The sequence below is a fragment of the Accipiter gentilis genome, chromosome 34, assembly GCF_929443795.1.
Source record: "Accipiter gentilis chromosome 34, bAccGen1.1, whole genome shotgun sequence".
Classification (NCBI taxonomy): domain Eukaryota; kingdom Metazoa; phylum Chordata; class Aves; order Accipitriformes; family Accipitridae; genus Astur; species Astur gentilis.
This window is the reverse complement of record NC_064913.1, coordinates 13,667,442-13,685,788: the sequence shown is the minus strand read 5'-3', so window position 1 is coordinate 13,685,788 and position 18,347 is coordinate 13,667,442. Positions and strand designations below refer to the sequence as shown.

Below are 18,347 nucleotides of genomic sequence, written 5' to 3'. Positions count from 1 at the left end.
GGGGTGCAGACCCATAAGAGCTGTATGAGGGCAGTGATGTGCTGACTCCTGATGAGACGGGCTGGGATAAATCAGCGAGGTTAACAGGGAAATCCTGCTGGGAAACACATCCTCGACCTTATTACGCAGCCGCTGGGGGCTCCAGCTCAATCTGCTGGGGCAGGGCGGAGAATTGCTATTTGTTTGGTGTCCTACATGTTATAATGATGGGTTTGTATTTTATTAAAGCAGAGCTACTAGCGTCTGGGACAGAGGGACGAGGGTGTTTACTGTCTTGGTGGTGCTGAGACCAGGCTCAGCACAGATCTGGAGCCGGGGCCAGGGCTGCTGGGCACAGCCGGAGCGATACGGGACAGGCGGGGGCTGAGAGCCCACAGCCCCTGGGAATTACAGAGAGGGCTCATGTTTAGCATCACTGTTTTCAAGTAGCCATAAAAAGAAATGTTTGTAACATTTCAGGGCCTGAGCGGGAATACTGGCTCCATTGAAATCAGCAGCATAACTCCCCCTGAATTCCACACAGGCAAGGTTTAGTTCTCTTGGCGTGAAGGCTCTCAGGGTTTTTGATTTCCTTGCTGCGACTGTCTTTACTAGAGCAGCAAGCATCAGTCACGTGCATTAAATGGGGATAGATAAACAAGAAGAACTAAAAATTATGAGAAGAAAGTCTGCAGCTGCATCTAGCATAGATTGTTCTCATTTATGTATTTCCTTTGCTGCTCTCATCCAAATCAGGATGAACAAAGAATTCTCTGAGATGTGATTTATGTAATCGCAAGGAACCCAAAATGCTGTTTTTTATTGAAAATTTTCAGCCTGGCATTTTCCATCATCTCTGCTAAAAGGAAATCAATGTCTCCAGTTTGGATGTTTCCCAGGGAATTTTGTTTCCATATCTGAAAGCATCTCATGGTCACAAAGCCACTAACGAGTAAATGTAATCAGAATGGCATTGATTTAAATTTGGGTAAATAGCAAGCCTTGGGGAGAGGTGCAGGGCCTGATAGTTGGATTCGCTTGGGTTTCTGTTCATATCTGCTTGATATTTTTATTTTAGGAAAGCAGAGAAAGACTCTATATGTTCCAGAAAGAGAGGGAGAAAAAAAAAAACCCAAACCTTTTGAAATGTGTTACTATTTATTAATATCCCTCATCAGACTCAACACTTCCACACAAGGGGTGTACCGCTCACCAGCCTTGCCCTCTGACCACCTCTCCCGGTTAACCTTCTCCCTTATGGATGTCCTTCTGGCAGAAGATGTTGGAATACCTTTGCATGGGAGCATCTGCAGGATGACGGCTGTCACCGGCGCGCTGGTTGCGACCGTGCTTGGCAGGAACACGGGCCACGTCAAAGCACACTGCTGCCATTCAGCTCCAAAACGAGCTCTAAATCTCCTTCTAGGCTGGGACAAAGCTTTCTCCAGCTGGATGCTGGCAGCTCTGGAGAAAAGCCAGGTCCTGGCCAGGAGCAGCTGGCAGGCAAAGCCCGCAGGCAGGGAGCTGGCAGCAGCAGGGTCGTTATTTCCAGGATGCGTGAATCCTGGCAAAATCGAAGGGAAGCCTTCATCAGCTGGGACGTGTCAGCCGCATCCTTCGGGAGGAGCGGATTTAGGGAGAAGGAGGCTGTGATCTCCGTAAGCGGCGCCGGCAGGCTCGCAGAATGTGGCCAGGCACCCCGCAGCGCGTCCTGACAAGAAACGATGGTCGCCTTTTGCAAGAAACGATGGTCGCCCTTCGCTGCCGCACACCTCCTTGCTGTCTGTAGGAGTCTGGCCAGCGTTTCGGGTGGCGTGGGTGGTCATCAGTGGGGCAGCAGGGTGGTTTGAGGAGGTTTTAAGCCGCTGCTGGGAGCAGCGCATCGAGCCATTAGGCTGCATGACGCCCTCAAACACTCGGCGAGTGACTGATTAAATGTGGCTTAGAAATAACCGTAGTTCATCAAGCCTTCAGTGGCTATGCAGTGAAGAGCTATTTAACTATTTAGAAAGTGTCACTGTAAGTTGAATGTACCGGTAACTAATACATGTGCCATAAATGTGTCATTTTATGCCAGTGGGAATTACATGAAGTACATGCTGTTTCTGATGCCTCACTGTAGGCAGCTAGACCAACAACTTGAAAATAAACCTCTTCAAGAAAATTGGTTATTTGTATCGAGTGCTCTCAATTTTCAGCTTGAGCCAATATTTACCTATTCAATCAGACCGGAGTTAAATTAAAGACTGACTGATAAGTATTTGTTTAAAATCCAGAAGCCCCCCACTTTTCTTTCTTTCTTATCTCAGTTTTCTCGACTATCAGCTTGCTGTCACTAATTGCCACACCTCATCACTTTTCCACTAGAAAGCAGCCTGGGACTGATAGGAACCAAATATTTGGAAATCTGAGCTTTATTTGTTAAAAAATACACCTATTCTGGGGGAGGGGTGAAGAGTCCCCCACCTGAGCATCCCCTGCAGGACTGCCGGTCCCTGTGCCGGGCCACGCCACGTACCAGCGGCACCGACCTCTGCTTTAAGTTAATGGCGAAATGTCACTTGACACCCATAGGGTCCAGACTTCGCGTGGAAAGGGACATAGGGGATCACGGTGGGGGGGGTCACATTGTGCACACCAGGGTGGAGGTGGATTTACTGCTCCTGCCGCTTGCGGAGGGGGAAGAGCGTCACGAGAACCTGGTGCGGGCTCCCAGGGGATGCTCCCATTGCCATCCCACCCCACCCCGACCCACCACGGGGCTGGCTGACATCCTTCTTTCTGCTTCCCTCGCTACATTTCTCTGCCCAGGTGATATACCGAGCCCTGTCACCGCCTTACGCCGCAGAAGACCCGTACAGCGCGGAAGCCCAGGCGCAGCTGAAGATCACCAACCTGCGGGTACGGCTGCTGGAGCGGCAGGGTTGCCCCTGCCTCCCGGCCGTCCCGACCCCCCGGTCCCTGCAGCCCCCGCCACCCCTGCACTACGCTATCTACGACTTCATCGTGAAGGGCAGCTGCTTCTGCAACGGCCACGCTGACCACTGCGTCCCCATCACCGGATTCAAGCCCGTCAAGGCGGCTGGAGTTTTCCATGTGGTATGTACACGTGCCCAAAAACATCTGCGCTGCAGGGAAGCGGAGTTTTTAACAACAGTAGGGATGGTATAAAGTATGGTATACATCCAAGTATGCGGCATTTGACGTGTGATGCCCTGAATTCCAAGCACAGTGAGCAAAAGCAGTCTTTACAAAGGAGGTGGTCTCCATGTTGGGCTGAAGTGCTGGGCTTCCCTTGTGCCTTGGTGTGCCTTGGTCCACCAGGACTCTCATCCTTCAAGGGTGCTCCACAGTCGTTTATTTATTTATTTCAGGTGGATCCTTAAAAAAAAATTAAAATCGCTGAGTCCCTTCTTCCCCCAAATGCTAACTTGCAATAACACAATATCTAAAAGGTAATAAATGCAGGGCAGCTTGATGACGAAGAAGGAGGAGAGCTTCTCCGAAGGTACTAGGCATCTTGTGATTGCCATTGCTTCTGGATAGTGGGTTGGGTCCTGAACCGAGGGCCCAGAGAGCTGGGTCTTGGCTCTCACGCCCAGGCTTTCTATTGCACTTTGCAATACCTTTCTTCTCCAGATGAAAACCCTGTGCTCCAGTTTTGAGCGGCCGATACATTGGATGCCTGTGGCACGGCATGCCTGCACCTTGCCGCGTTGGGGACACTCGCCGCCCCTAAGACATCTTGTCCTTTCTGTCCATCTTGGCTGGCTCTGAAAATCCTGGCTTTGCTGGCGGAGGAGCAGTAGGGAAAGCCGGGGCAGTCAAACATATTGCGCTGAATAATGTTGGAAAGGGAAAGATCATAAAAAACCCATAAGGCAGTTACTCGAGGTAAGGAGGTCTGGCATCTGTCCAGCTCTTCAGGGAACTCTCATTTCACTTAAATTATGGTCTCAGACATGAAGCAGACAGCACGTTTCCCTTCTAATACAGCTCGTCTTGCAACATCTTGAAAATATACCAATTTGAAAGCGTGCAGCGCTATGATTGATAAGGCTTTTTCAAGCAGCACTGCTCTGCTTTCCACAGATGTTCCCTGAGCAAAAGTCTTTGAAAGGAGCTGTTTGCCCAGGATTATTTCGGTGGGATACAATTGCACGGGAGCGTGCCTTGAGAGTTGTAACAGAGCCTGAAGCCAAATACGCCTCCAGTAGGGCTATAGCCTATGGAAACCATAGTGCGCAGGTAACAGGCGGTGCTGTGGGAAAGAATCAAGTGCCAAAATTGCACTGAAAACCAAAGCAAGAAATAGCAACAAGCCCCCACGCCAGCCCCGAGGGGATGGGAAATTCAACTCCGGTTCTAAAAGTGTATGTGGCAGGAGTCCCAAAGGTGACTTTTCTGCAGTCAGGCTGACTCATTTTACCGTGCCTTACAGCTTTTTCTGCATGTCCCATAAGGGACGTGCCGGTGTAGGGATGACATAGCCCCATGGTTTGCAGGGAGAGTCAGGGAATGGTAAGATGTTTCCTCTCCCAATACCACTTTTTCCATCATAGGACCAGGGCAGCTGGGGCTGAGCCCAGTCCATGTCAGGCTCCTGCCTGGCACGAGGCTGCTGCGATTTGGGGACTGCGGTGGCACCCCACTTGTGCATACCAGGCTGGGGTTTGCCAGTGCATTGCTTCAAGGTGGGAAAAGAGGATTATTTGCAAGATGATAGCAAGATGTGTGTGTGTGAATGAACAGAAAAGGGATGAAGGACTAGGGGGTCTGCGGCTGCTTAGCTGGGAGAAGGCAGAGAAACTTCTGAAAAGGGAGTGGGATTTCAGAGAGGGAGGATTTTTGTACATTTAATCTGAAAAAGTCACATAAAAGCTAATTCTGAAGAATTATCAGTCATTCAAGTGTGAGATGGGGACTTCAGTCTTGTCTTTATGTAACTGTACCTATATGGGGTTTTAGCAGAACCTTCAGTGTAAAACCAAGGACAGCAAAAGCTGGGAAACACATTACCATTTCACAATATGATTATAAAGTCTGGCTCTGTTTTTATGCTTGTTTAGACCAGACCACTCCTGAAGAATATCCCCCAAGTTAGAGAGTTAACATCAAAATTTAAACAAGTTCAAGATCCTTTAAAAAAACAAAACAAAACAAACAAAACTTTTCCAAAAAAAAGTATGTGCAAGTTTTTTTAACCCCCTACTTGGTCTTAGCCCACAGGCAAAATCTTAACTGCAGGCTTCGTTTCAGTCCCTGTTTGGCCAGTGGAAGACCCGGACGTGATATATTTGTTTTTCTCTTGGGCTGCTCTCGGCAGTAAGCCAGGGTGTCCTGGCAGCACTGGGCATAGCTACCAGGTCTCGGGCAGATCTCTCAAAGCGTCCAGAAGCTTTTCGGCCACCTCACCCAGAGATCTGACAAAGCCTCGCAGGGATATGGGGATGCTGGTGGCTGCTGCTCGGGCAGGTTTGGTGCAGGGACCTGACCCAGGGGGGCCAGGATGCTCCGCTCAGCTTGGGACATCGTCCCAGCTCACTGTCGCGGGATTCCTCCCATCGGATGCATTTTTCTTCTCGAGGGCTGGGCCATCATGTGCTAAGAAGCTGACAGTGTTGAAGGTTAAGTATTCTGAGTGGCTGAAGGGAGGCTAGAAGTCCAGCTTGGCCATGAGATAATACTGACCTGGGACATCCTCGGGGCGTAGGGGTGGGATGCCAACAGGGTGGCTCCATGGGCAAACTGGAGCTCCTTCTACCCCAGCAGAAGCAGCTCGAGCTCCGTTCACTGGGGTGGGATAACCTCCTTTGTGATCCCTCTGAGGTGAGTCACAGCAAAGGTGGACTTTACAGAGTCCAAACATTCACTGGGAGAAAAAAATACTTCACATTACCCCCAACAGCAAAAAGCAATAGCCAGGGCCTGATAAGAGAGGAGGTTCGTTTCTGTGTGCTCACCATCATCCAGCTGCAAAACTCTCCGTGATGCTCCGCTCTGTGGCAGTCACGGTGTGGGTACTACAGAGCAAAGCTTGCTGGCAATTCCTAATGGAGAAAGGAATTGATGTAGGAATGCTCTGGGTTCGTTTGAGCATCAGAAATGCCGTGTCAGCCTTTAGGTGAATTCTGAATATACAGGTATGCTCCTGATCTAGGGGAGGATATCTCTCCATGAGCCGCAGGGAAGACTACAGGGACAGCAAGGGCTGCTCCTCACGGGTAGTGTGATCCTGACTGTCCCTTGTTATACTCTTGTGTGGAACGGACAGCTGTCAGGGTGATACAGATACACTTCCTTCTGTTCCCTGCTCCTCCCAAATTTATTCAAAGGGTCCCTGCCCAAAGCTCATCAACAGCCTGGGAAAAAATGTGCGTGGACAAACGCACCTCACACCACACCATGCGAAGCAGTTGGGTCGGTCTGTGAGCCGCGTTGCATAGCGAACCACCAATGCGAGTAGAGAAATGGGTTTACATACACAGGAGATCCCTCCTGATCTTCAGTGGCCGTGAGAAGACTGGTTTTTCCGCTGATCTGTAGCTTAGGAGCTTCTCAGCCCTTGCCAATACCTCTGCACATGGAGCTACTGCCGAGCATGCTCGGCCCCTTACCAGCTAAAGCATCCCCATGGCCCGCTTGCAACTACGGCAAGGTCGTGGAAGAGGAGATCAGCCTGGAGATAAGTAGGATCTTGCAATTTAGGACTCCGAAGTGGGGAAAGCAAACCCAGAGATACCTCACCTGGCCTGTGCAGTTCTGTCTCAAGGTGAGGGCAGGAGTTCATCCATCTCAGAGACTCCTCGGCCCTCCCTGACTGCAGAACCCTCCAACAGCTAAGTGGTCTTCGTGGTTGGCCTGAGTTACCAGTCTCTTACGGGGCTGTGTCCTTGCTGGGGCTTCCTGCTCTTACCCCTATCAGATGAGATCCCACTATCAACTGACCACTTCCTTATCTCATTGATAATCCAATATTATCAACTATCTGATGTTGCCAGCTCTGCCCTTCCTTTCCCCTCCTGCAGTCCCGCTAGTGCAGCCCTGTCTGCGCATCTTTCACCTGCACTGAGAATGAGAACAAATGAAGCGATCTGGGTTTGTTCATCCTCTTGTTCTCTTTTTCCCCTAATGACAATTTTAATAACACAATACAGCAGCTATCTTTGCTCTGAAGAAAGGAATTGGGAAACTAGAACTTAGGGATGAAGAATCTTCAGTGGACTTAAAATATGTGCCCAAAGCAACCGGTTTGGTGTGGTGCTGCTGCCATACCAAAATGGTACTGCTGCAGTTACGCTTATACACTTCTCCAGCAGTCCAAGGTTCTGTGTCACTGTAAGTCAAGGACTTTTCCAGGAACTGTGCTTTATTTTCCAGGCCGAACAGACAAACCAGCTCCAAAACCTGATCAGTGAATGCAGCTGAACTTGATTTCTGGCAGCTGCCTGACAATTACGCACCAAACCCCAGCTATACCTCCCCTAATTTAGGCATGCATTTGATGTACCCAACCTAGCCAGCTGATCTCCCCAGGTTCCTTCCATAGTTACGAAGGGATGGGGGGATACAGTATGGTTGGGATCCCGGGTAAACTGAACTGCCATGCTAAAGCACTTTGGTATAGTCAGGCAGGGTGAATATTCCTCCCCCTTCCCATGTGGCCAACCCAGCGGCTGTTATAAATTGCTATCGTGCTACTGACATCAAAAGATGCTGAAGGTCTTCTCCAGCAGCACTGACAGAAGCCTATTGTACAAGGAATTAAAAAAAACCCACCAGACAGCCCCCGCACCCTGGACAACAAGCTTTGTATTCTTTCACAAGAACAAGATAGGATATGAGAATTTTCTCATGCATAAATTTGGTCGTCTGGTGCTTTGGGAAAGAATACCTCCCTGCATGCTGACAGCAGCCAGTAGGCATTGTTTCTAAAATTGGCACAGGGGCTCAAACGCAACACAGTTTAAAAGCTATCGTTAAAGACCCAGCGTGAGTGTCGTGATTTTCCTTTAGGCTGATATCAAGCCCATTTTCCATGAAAGTAAAAAAAAAAAAAAAAAAAAAAAAGAAAAAATAGAGAAAATACAATTTTAGCAGTTCCAAGAAAGAAACTCTATTAAAAGCAGTTGCTCCTCCCAGCTATTTAGCCTATTTACGCTATCAGGTCTTTGGGACATTGATTTTCTTTTAGTGTGTGTTTGTGTTGGACTCTATATAGTGGGTGAGTTCTTGCAATATAAATCAATTCATAACAGGTGACTGAAAGCATTTTTCCCTCAACGCAGCATTTCTTTCTCACTGCGGAACATGATAAATAGGGGGAAAAGTATTTTATAGGATTCGACTGATGAAATAACCCTATGTATTTGCCATCTGAAAGGAAGCGCTGGAAGGTTATAATTCAGTAACAAAAGGCCCTGGAAGGAAGCATGCCCTAGCAACTGTCTTTGTATAGAGAAATCAGTCGCTCATTTATCTTACAGAAGTCAACTTTTGTAACACTGTTTGCATTGTGCCCTCTAATGACTGACGTTGCGACGGGGCTGTCGAGCGAAGACGGGAAACAGTGTGAAAGTGAACTGGGATGTAAAGACCCCGTGACAAAATGAAAAATGGTATGAGAGGGCTTTGCCGCTTAAATGAGTCAAGAGCCGTGTGAATGCTTAAAGGGGTGAGACGTACTGGGAATTGTGTTTGTGTACTTAGTGATGCTCCAGAATGACCCAAGTGGGTACGCCTTACAGTTAAATGTAAGTCGAGGTGAATGAAAAGGGAGGAAAAACTGTCCTCTTTCCCTTGTTGATGCACGGGGGTCACATTCTGCCTTCAGAAAGGTGCTGAGATGCCAGAGAAATCCCCGAGGCTGAGTACATCATTTCCCCACTCTGCCTGGGGTCCCAGCAGAGCTGCTGGGCTGGTTTCTTGGCCCCAGCACCCAGCTGCTCTATGGCACGACGGGGAATTTACAGGGCACCGCAGTCTTGCATCTGGCCCTCCTACAGCTCTTGCAGGCATTCATTTTGCCCGGTGCGGACAGTCTGTTGGCTGATTTTCACCTGCTGCCACTTCTGGTTTATTTCTATTACCCCTTCTTCTTGTCCTGTCTTTCTCCTATTTTCAGCTGTCATGGTATTTCTTCATAACTAAAAAAAAAAAAAAAATACCTGTCTGCCTATGGGCTGCAAGAAAGGGCTTGCTAATATTCACCTTCTTTTGTTGTTTGCAGCGCATAAAAATCTTTTCTGTCATGCTGGAATTACGTAGAAGAAAAAAGATATTTTCTTCAATAGGATCAAGCTAGGATGGAGAGATTTTTTTAAAGCAGAGCTGTTTTGGGGGGGGGGTAATCATTGTAATGCTATTGAAAGAGAATAAATACATCAGCCCGAGGCAAGGTTTTTGAAGCACTTAGGTCCCACTTTCATTACATTTCGGGGAAAGAAGGTATTTAGTTAATAGTTACACTGAGAAACAAGTTATTGAAGACCCCGTTTCCCTCCTCTCGCTCGATTAAGACCGGCCATTTAGCAGTTTAGCTTGTTCGTTAGTGGGTCTGTGCCCCGCTCCGCCTGGCTGAGAGGGGTCAGGGCCACCGTGGGACCTGGGGGGACCTCGGAGAGGCAGAGTTTTCTGGGGGTCCAGCGCGTTTGAGCGGCACCGCTGTAAAGGCTTGGCACTGCCGGAATCGGGAACCCTGCTGCCTTTCCCAGAGCTTGCACCCAAAGATGGGAGCTTGTTGCATCCCGTACCTCTGTGGGTGCTCACCCAGATGTGAATCCCGCTGGGATTCCGAGTCCTGAGCCCCACGGGCGAGCGAGGACACACAGGTTTGGGAAGCGTGGGGGACAGGCTGGGCTACAGAACAGTCATCCCAGCCCACGCCGAGGTGAGCGGAGGTGGGGTGCAGGATCCAAACTGGGATCTGGGCTTGGGAGAGAGCATCTGGTGAAGACACTAATGCAGCTGGTTGGGATGAACCCTGGAGGAAAGGAGACTGCAAAGGAGGACCGTTATGGTAAGGACTGGGAACACGGGGTTCCTTCTGGCCCAGGCTGCGACAGCACCCACCGAGTCAGGTGGGAAGCCCAAACCTACGGACCTCTGCGCTGGTCCTGCGCTCGCCTTTACGCAGAAGTCAAAACCGCACTGTTCTGTTATTTTTTAAGCTTTTCAGCCAGACCATTCGTTTCCTTCCCCCCAGGGGCATCGTACTTTCACAAGCAATCAATACCAGGAGCATCGTGTCCCGCTCTGCCTCAGGGTCTATCCAACACCAGTTGGCTCGATTTGCACCATCTCCAAATTTGGGTCTTTTGCAGCGCTCCTTGCCACAGCATCTGAGAGCCCGCAAGCCTGCCGTTGCTGCAGCAGTTTTCCAAGTTTACAAAACCTCTTCCTTTAGGATTCGCATACAGATTAAAATTTATAAGTTGATGCACAGCTATTTAGGGGTTTGCTTACTAGCTCTGCATGCCAAATTAATGGCTGCACGTCAGGTTCTTGGGTACCCATCCTTTCTGTTTTATTTTCACCCACCTCCCCCTATTCTGGCAACACTCTATTATACAGTACTCGGGCTTTCAGAAAATGCAGGCTCTTACACCTTGGGACCGTGAATGCTCCTCAGCAGGGAGTTTTGCCTCAGTCGCTGTTGGTGTCTTGGGATGCTTAATCCTTTGAGAGTTTCTTAGGTGCTGCTGAGTTTCAGAGTCGTACATTATTAATGCTGAGCAGCTGCTGGCTGATTGATTGAGTCCCCACTGATGCTTTGTGCGGCTTTGGCAAGGGGGAACACTGAATTTGAGGGGTGAGGCTGTAGGCTGTGGGCACAGGCAGGGGGAGCACACGTCCCCACAGTAATCCCAAGAGTCCCCGTGTCTGAGACGTACCCCTGTTTGCAAGTCTTCTCCCGTGTCCTTCTTACTTTGGCATCACGATTGCCAAAGCACCAAGGGACCAGCTGGTTTTGACCATGGCACCCTCTGGCTCCCTTAGGTCACCTTCCCCTCCTGATCACGCACATCCCAGGTCTGGTGGGTCCCTCTACCCTAAAAGCTGGAACAGTCCTGTGAGGAACAAGCTGAAGGATTTCTCTGGCCACAGATGTGGTTCAGGCTACTACAACCTGTTTAGTTTAGCCCTAACCACTCAATCGCCAAAGGGCCTGCAAGAAAGCCCTACCAAAAATGACATCAAAGAGTTAGGGCTCCATCAAAACCACCAGAAGATGACCACGCGACCAATACAGGTTTAATCAATTTCTGTTTTCATGCAGCTGGATGCTTTTAAATGTGTGTGAAGTAGCTCTGTAACATTGGTTTGTGTGCAGACTTTGCCTAAAAAATATATGAGAGAGACAAATTTTATTGAAGAGTGATAATTTAGGAAAGCAAGGCATCTGAGAGTTTGAAGAATGTTTTGTAGGTGGTAGCAAAAATGAAAATATGAAAACACAAGATGCCCTTTGAGAACTAAATATTCCCTCTGCAAATTTGTTTTGTTTCTTTTCTGTATTTGCTTCTCATTCTTTTCAAACATTAGCACACATTTAAGCATATCTCAATCTGATAAGCCAGACAGACCAACTAGTATCTGCGGTGAGACCAACTGATACCTGTGATGAGGCCAAATAGCACAGAAAGCGATATTATCTTAGTATTTGTGCTTTAGCTTAGACGCTTACGCATTCCGTCTGATTCCATCTGTATCTGTCCATTCCTTACGCAGTCCAGTTGCTGCACTGTATTTTGCTTATTCCTGCTTTGATGAGTCAGACATTTGAATAAGGCAGGAAAGTATCCTTTGAAAAGTTTTTGGAAGATTTTGCTATTTGCATTGCTGCTGAAAAGTCTTTTAAGGCCTTTCAAGGTCAGTTTTGAAGTTTCTGTACCGGTTACATCCGACCCCTCTGAGATAGCAGCTGAAATCTATTCATTAAAAATAAATAAATCAGAAAGTCATCCTCAGCTACTAGTGTATGGGGGGGGGGGGGGGGGGGGACCGTGTGTGTGTGTGTGCACCTACGTAACAAGCAGGAACTGTTTACAACATGGTCAAGTTCCTCTTCTGTTTTGTTTAAAGTTCAGGTTTTTCACAGGAACCTTTTTCGTGGCAGGTCTCGGCAGCGAGGCATACAGTTAGGAACAGCACACTTGTAAAACCACAAGTTAAACAGAGTGGAAGGCAGCATTTTTTCCAGCAGCAGTTAAAGCCGTGGCCCAGCTCCGTTGCCGGATCACCAGGCATCCCGACCGCCCTGCGTCGCTCCCGATGCTGAAAGCAGCCGGTGGCTGGTGCGGGTCCCCAGCTCCGTCGGTTTTATGGCAACCTGCGGCACGAGCGCTGGGCCTCGCTGGCAGGGCGAGCTGAGGTCTCTGGCTCGTTACTGAGCAGCAGGAGAAGCCGAGCCTTGCTCAGTTTATTGCTTTTCTTTCTCCATCACTTTCCCCGTGACTGGTGAAGGATGGGGCACCAGCGTGGCGAGGCACGGCTCAGCTCGTTTTTCAGCAAATGCAGGATGCCGGTCGTGCCTCAAGGCTGGCCATGCATCGGGTAGCTGGAGAGACTTGCAGCTGAAATGGTCTTAGTAAAACCGTATTTAAAAGCAAAACATCGAGCAGAGTAAAGCCGTAAGCACAGGCAGCCACCAAAATAGCTAGGGTAGGTAGATGCCCGCCGCGGTCCATGGGAAAAGGCAGGGTCTTCAGCCTTGCCGGCAGAGCCGTGCTGCTTCAGAGCTTGATTTCATCACATCTAAGGGCTGCCGGGCTGCTCTTGCCCTCTGGCTACGTTCTGTTTTCTTTGCATTTGCCAACAGCGTGAGTAATGCCAGCGGCTGAGAGGGCAGCTGGCACGAAGCGTGCTACGCTGGCTTTTCATCTCTAATTACCCCCTTACACCAGGCTGTCTAGCTGTTAAATTATCTGTCACGAACATATCCGAGTATAGTCACTCGTGGTCCTTGTGCTATCCTTGGTTCTTCCTTTGCGGGGCAAAAAATCTGCCTAGGATGAGTAGATATCTATGTTTCAGGGGTTTGAATTTCTTTTTTCTTGTTCTTAGTTATGTTGGTGACGGCTGGGCACACAGAGCTGGGTGCTCAGGTTGTGGGTGCTATTCCTGCAGTACTGCAAAGGTGTAGTCATGTTTAGGAGGGAGAAAAAGAGAAAGGTTTTACAGTGTTTCCCAAGGATGCTTTGAATATTGGCTTTTTTAAATCTCTCCTGGAAATTCATGCTGCAGCTGGAAACTCTGCTAAAGATCCTTTTAGATCTCCAAAAAATTTAAAAAGGTATGATTATACAATACCATGACATGCAGATCCACAAATACTAATCTAATTGAAAGCATAACCACAGAATATTTCCCTTTGACTGAACTGGATCAAAGCAGACATCATGCGAGCCCTCTTTCTAGTCTACGTAATAGCGTGTAGCTGGCGCGGCATCTCCCGTACATGGGTATTGCTCGTGCCCTGGAGACTCTTTGGGCTTTGCTGTGGGTGATCCTTGCTCTCTTCCCCCTCCTAGGTCCATGGGAAATGCATGTGCAAGCACAACACGGCCGGGTCCCACTGCCAGCACTGCGCCCCGCTCTACAACGACCAGCCTTGGCAGGCTGCCGACGGCAAAACCGGAGAACCCAAAGAGTGTCAATGTAAGTAGCCAGCCAGGAAAAGTGTTTTCCAGAGCCTGTGCCGGAGCGGAACGGTTCCTCCTTGGGTGCCTTTCTCCCGTGTTTCCAAGAGGCAGCGGATACTGGGGTGGTGGGTAGGTGCTTGCCAAGCGGTTCGGAGAGCGGAGACTCAATGCCACGCTCCTGCCCAGTGCCCACCGGGCATTCGTATGGCAGGGATGTCCCTGTTTGCGCAGCCCCTCACTTGGAAATCCTCACGAGATCGTGTTGTCCCTCGGTTTGGCCTTTCTCTGGGACCCAAGCGCATCTCCTTGAGAGATGGTCTTCTGCTGCAGGCAGGCTGCTGCCAGCCAAGCTGCCTTGGAGGCGACAGTGGGCCGGCGTTGTCCCCTCCATGGGAACCGCCGACAAACTCGTTTGCAGGAGGAATGGCTTTCTGCTGCTGGACGTGGGCTCTGCTCGACCATGGGATGTGGGAAGGTTTGAGGATTACTCCTGCGGTGCCGGGGAGGGATGTTCAGGAGGAATGCAGGCTGCGGGGGACCGCAGGGATCACAAGGCGACCTGCTTCAGTAACTAGGAGTCTAGCCAGAAGGACGCTGAGGATTAACCGCAGCATCCCGGGAAGGTTTGCAGGCATGCCGAGTGCCATCCTGCCGTGGGTGCGATGCTATCGACGCTTAAGTTAGCACCAGCCTGCCTATGCGGGCTGCGCTCACCTGTACTGGAAATAAAAGCGTTAAATAAATTATTTTTTCTTAAAGGTCACCTCTAGAGGTTGGGAAGCATGGATGAAAACGTGATGATACTTCATGTATTTGAATGAATAACAGGATCATAGGCCAGGTCTCCCACTCCAAAGCATGGTTTGGGTTTTTGTGTCTCTTTTCTATGTATCAACATCTTTCACTGCCTTGACGAGCCTTTCTGTTCCCTTTGGCTTTGTCTCAGCGTGCAAGTGTAACGGGCATGCCGACGCTTGTCATTTTGACATGGATGCGTGGCTGGCATCGGGCAATCGCAGCGGCGGCATCTGCGACAACTGTCAGCACAACACGGAGGGGCAGCACTGCCAGCGCTGCAAACCGGGCTTCTACCGCGACCTCAGGAAGCCTTTCTCTGCCCCAGACGCCTGCAAACGTAAGTCAGCCACCTTTTACCGGTAAAACGCTTCTCAAGTGGGAGGGTGGCAAAGGAAAGGTGAGATCTTGAGGCTCCTCCTTGGAGCAATCTTCTTGCTTCAGCCAAGGACAGGGAGCTCTCAATTCCCTTTTTGCAAAAAAAAGCAAAAAGCAATGGTGCGGTTTGCAGGGCGAAAGCCTGCAGATGCTGTTGACAAATCTGTCCCGAGGATCCCCGTAGCCCGGGGGCGGGGGAAGAGAGATGATTCATTGACTTCTCCTACTATTTTTGGAGAGTAAAAGCTGCATCACGTCTGCCTGTTCTCCTTCTTTGGCGATTGCCGTAACCTCAGAAGCGGGGTGCCCCAGCCAACTGCAGGGTGCAGCTGGTACGTAGCATCGCCCACCGGCGCCTGTTCGCAGCAGCAGCAGGTGGGCATGGAGGGAGAGACGGGAACACGAGTTGAGTGATATTCCAGAAGGTGTGACACTAAGGAGGCCAGGCCAAAGGCAATGACTCGGCCGCGTGCGAAATTAAATATTTCCCAAGCAAAAGCAGCGATCCAAAAGCCACGCTCCCCAGGGACCACTGTGAGGATGGTGACTCACCGTGGGGGACTCCGGATCCCCAAATCACGCTGAGCACTTTGCACTGGTCAGCTAAATATAGAGCGCAGGCATGCTTTCTGCTCTGAACCTACAGCCACCCACCGGCTTCACCAGATTTCTCCTCACTGACCCCAATCTGGAGGAGAACCTCCATGGGTGGAAGAAAAAAATCCAACAGACACCCTGCTTGTGTCATTTGAGGGGACACTGAGCACACCTCTCTCCTCCGAAGGAGAATTATCTGCGTTTAAAGGAAGAGAAACTCTTCTGGGGTGGGGAGCTGCACCCGGGGCTGGGAGGGTGCGTGCGGTTTCATTTTTGGCTGCCGCTTTTGTCCCACTCTTTCGCTGCACATCATCCTCGTGAGACTGCCAGCGTCCCTGCCAGCCTGCCACTGAAGTTCTCCTCCTCTCCACCTTTCACTCAGTGCAAGGAGGAGCAGCAACAGCTGAACTGCCTGTTTTACAGCCCTAATTCTCTTTATGAAAAAAGAATTGACCACAGTTCTCCATTACTTGCGTAAATAATTATTTCACTGCTGTAGTATGTACACAAATTTGTTTTTTTAACCAGTGAATGTAATGACTTTTTAAAGTTCCTTTAGCTACTTGTGTACATCGAAGTTCCAAGTCTCCTTCTCTGAAACATCAGATACTTTTCCTCCGTAATTATTGTCAGAACTTAGGCAACGAACTTTTGGTTTGGAGTCTCATTAGTAAAAAGAAAGGTTTAAATCTTGCGCTTAGACCAAAAGCAGGGGGCTTGAGGGTTTTTTCCTAACTAACTCATGGATTCAGCCTTGCTGATTTAAAAAAAACAATTGGATTAATTGACTCCTGCTAGATAACAAAGGATGAAGGACTGAAATAAATTCTGTACGGGACTCTCAAGGCCTGCAACGTGCTTTTACTGGGGTTGCGCTACCTTCGCTAGGATTACAATTCCTGATGCTCTTTACGTGCCAGCTCCCCTCAGGGAAGAGCAGGCATTTTTCCAAGGCCGTTGAAGCCAAGTCAAGCTTTGGCACTGATTTGAGTGCAGTCTTCTGGAAACCTAAAAATAACACCCTTCACCTTGGAAGTGGTAGGAGTGGCCGCCGTCTCCTGTGACATCTCATGCAGCCCATCGAGGAGACGGAGTTTCACAGGGGACCCGTCGTAGGATTCTCCTGATGCCAAAACGCCCGGTGCAAATCCTGTGGCCGTTCGGAGGGTCGGAGACAAAGTCAAATGGCACGTCCTGGGCTGGCCAGCACGGAACCTCCTTCCTTGCAAAACCAGATGGAAACAGAGGTCTCGGGACGTATCGCTGCAAAACAGCCACGACTCGAAGGGAAGGCTGCCAACAGCGTGCGTGTGCCTGTGTGCAAGTTAGACCGGCGCTAATGAAGTCAGGCGTTACACCACGTCATTAGCTATACGTTAGCCAAATCCCAGGAGACTCCACTAAACAGTTTCTCCCAGCCTTTCTGGGCAGGAGGAAGCTGTGGCGATGAGATGATTAATGGGTATTTTTGTTGACTTATGCTGGTGCTCAGTCCCCTCGGCTTTCTGCGTTCATCTCTAAATCACTGGCCTGTGGCATTCCACTTTCCACATTTTTCCCTCCTAAAAAGTGTGCCTGACATAAAGACTGTAAATTTGTTTCCGTTAGTCTCTAATGCAACAGTCCAGCCTCTTTATGGACCACTCTGTACTCATGAACTCTGGTATTTAAAGGCCAAAGGTAGCATATATTTGAGAGGAACTGTAAGATAGCCTTGAGTACAGTGAGGAATGTCTACATTTATTTACCTTCTGCATTAAGTACATCTAGTTCGTTGCTCTTTTTTTTTTTTTTTTTTGGTATTTATGATTTACAGAACACGAAGTACTCAAGGATCTCAGGGAGACAACTTTCCCCAGCATAAACTGCGTTCCGTAAAAATATCAGGGCTATCTGGGTGCTTTCCTTTCAGAGACCCTATTGCCGCAAACACGGATCATTTCTTTCCGGGCTTTGCAAACCCTCACAAACGCTCTCCTCCCTAAGACCCCTTCACCATTTTCCTTCTGGTCTCCTGCTGCCGGGGCTGCTCCCCGCACCCAGGAACCCGGCATCTCACGGCAGCTTACAGGGCCGTAGCAAATGACTAATGACTGTTAAATTAAATTATATAAGACCGATTACAGCCTATGCCTGGCACATTTCCAAGGACCGTGCCACGGTCTGCAGTAACGAGGAACGTGCGTGGTGCCCTGTTATTCTTTCTGGGAAAGCCATAGCGTTGCCTGCTTGCTTCTGGCTCAAGGCACGGTTATTGCTCAACCGCAGGGTAGTATTGAGAATTTAAAAATACCAAGGTCAAAGTAAATAAAGGAGTTGTTAAGCCATAATCTTTAAGGATACTTTAAAGGTTTTTGTAGGCGAAGAGCATATATAATATTTGCTCAGGAGTAGGTGTGTACCCGATAAATGAGACGTTCTGCCGTTTAAAACAGCAATCTGATAACTCTTTCCCCCCCCACCCTACCTATCGGTCCTTTTCATTACATCCTTCATGAATTTTGAAGCCTCAGCTACAGTATAATTGCAGACAATAAATCAGGTTTTATAATTGCCAAGTTTATTTTTGCTTTTCAACTGTAGCTTTTTGAGGGTAAATATTTGTCATTTCCAAAGGTTAGCTGGCAGCTGAAGAAACCACAACAGTATCACCAGTCCAGGGCAGGGAAATCCAGCTCCGCTGGAGTCCCGCTCGCTGGGTTTCGATCCCAATCAGCACATGGGACACCGGGACAGGCGGCTGTTAATTCCCATGTAGTGCAGGGTGGTAAATTGGTGTTATAGTGATGCTGCTCAAAAATCAAAAAGAAAGCAAAAAGATCAAGCTTGTGGAAGGTTTCTCTTGGTCCCAGGCTCACGGTGCCCAGGCAGCCCTTCTCCCACTGGAGCTCCCTTGGCTGTGGAAACCCCACGGCACACGAGACGGGGACTGTCCCCAAACCTCCCACTGAGGGT

General features: G+C 49.2%; 1 protein-coding gene across 1 annotated transcript in view; it reads left to right on the top strand.

Annotated features, from left to right (window-relative positions):
• NTN4 (netrin 4) overlaps positions 1-18,347 on the top strand; it is a 48,059-nt gene that overhangs the window by 18,298 nt on the left and 11,414 nt on the right. The window contains exons 3-5 of the mRNA XM_049792173.1: positions 2,791-3,078; positions 13,512-13,638; positions 14,569-14,757. Of these exons, the coding sequence (XP_049648130.1) occupies positions 2,791-3,078; positions 13,512-13,638; positions 14,569-14,757 (604 nt within the window). The remainder of the gene's footprint in view (positions 1-2,790; positions 3,079-13,511; positions 13,639-14,568; positions 14,758-18,347) is intronic.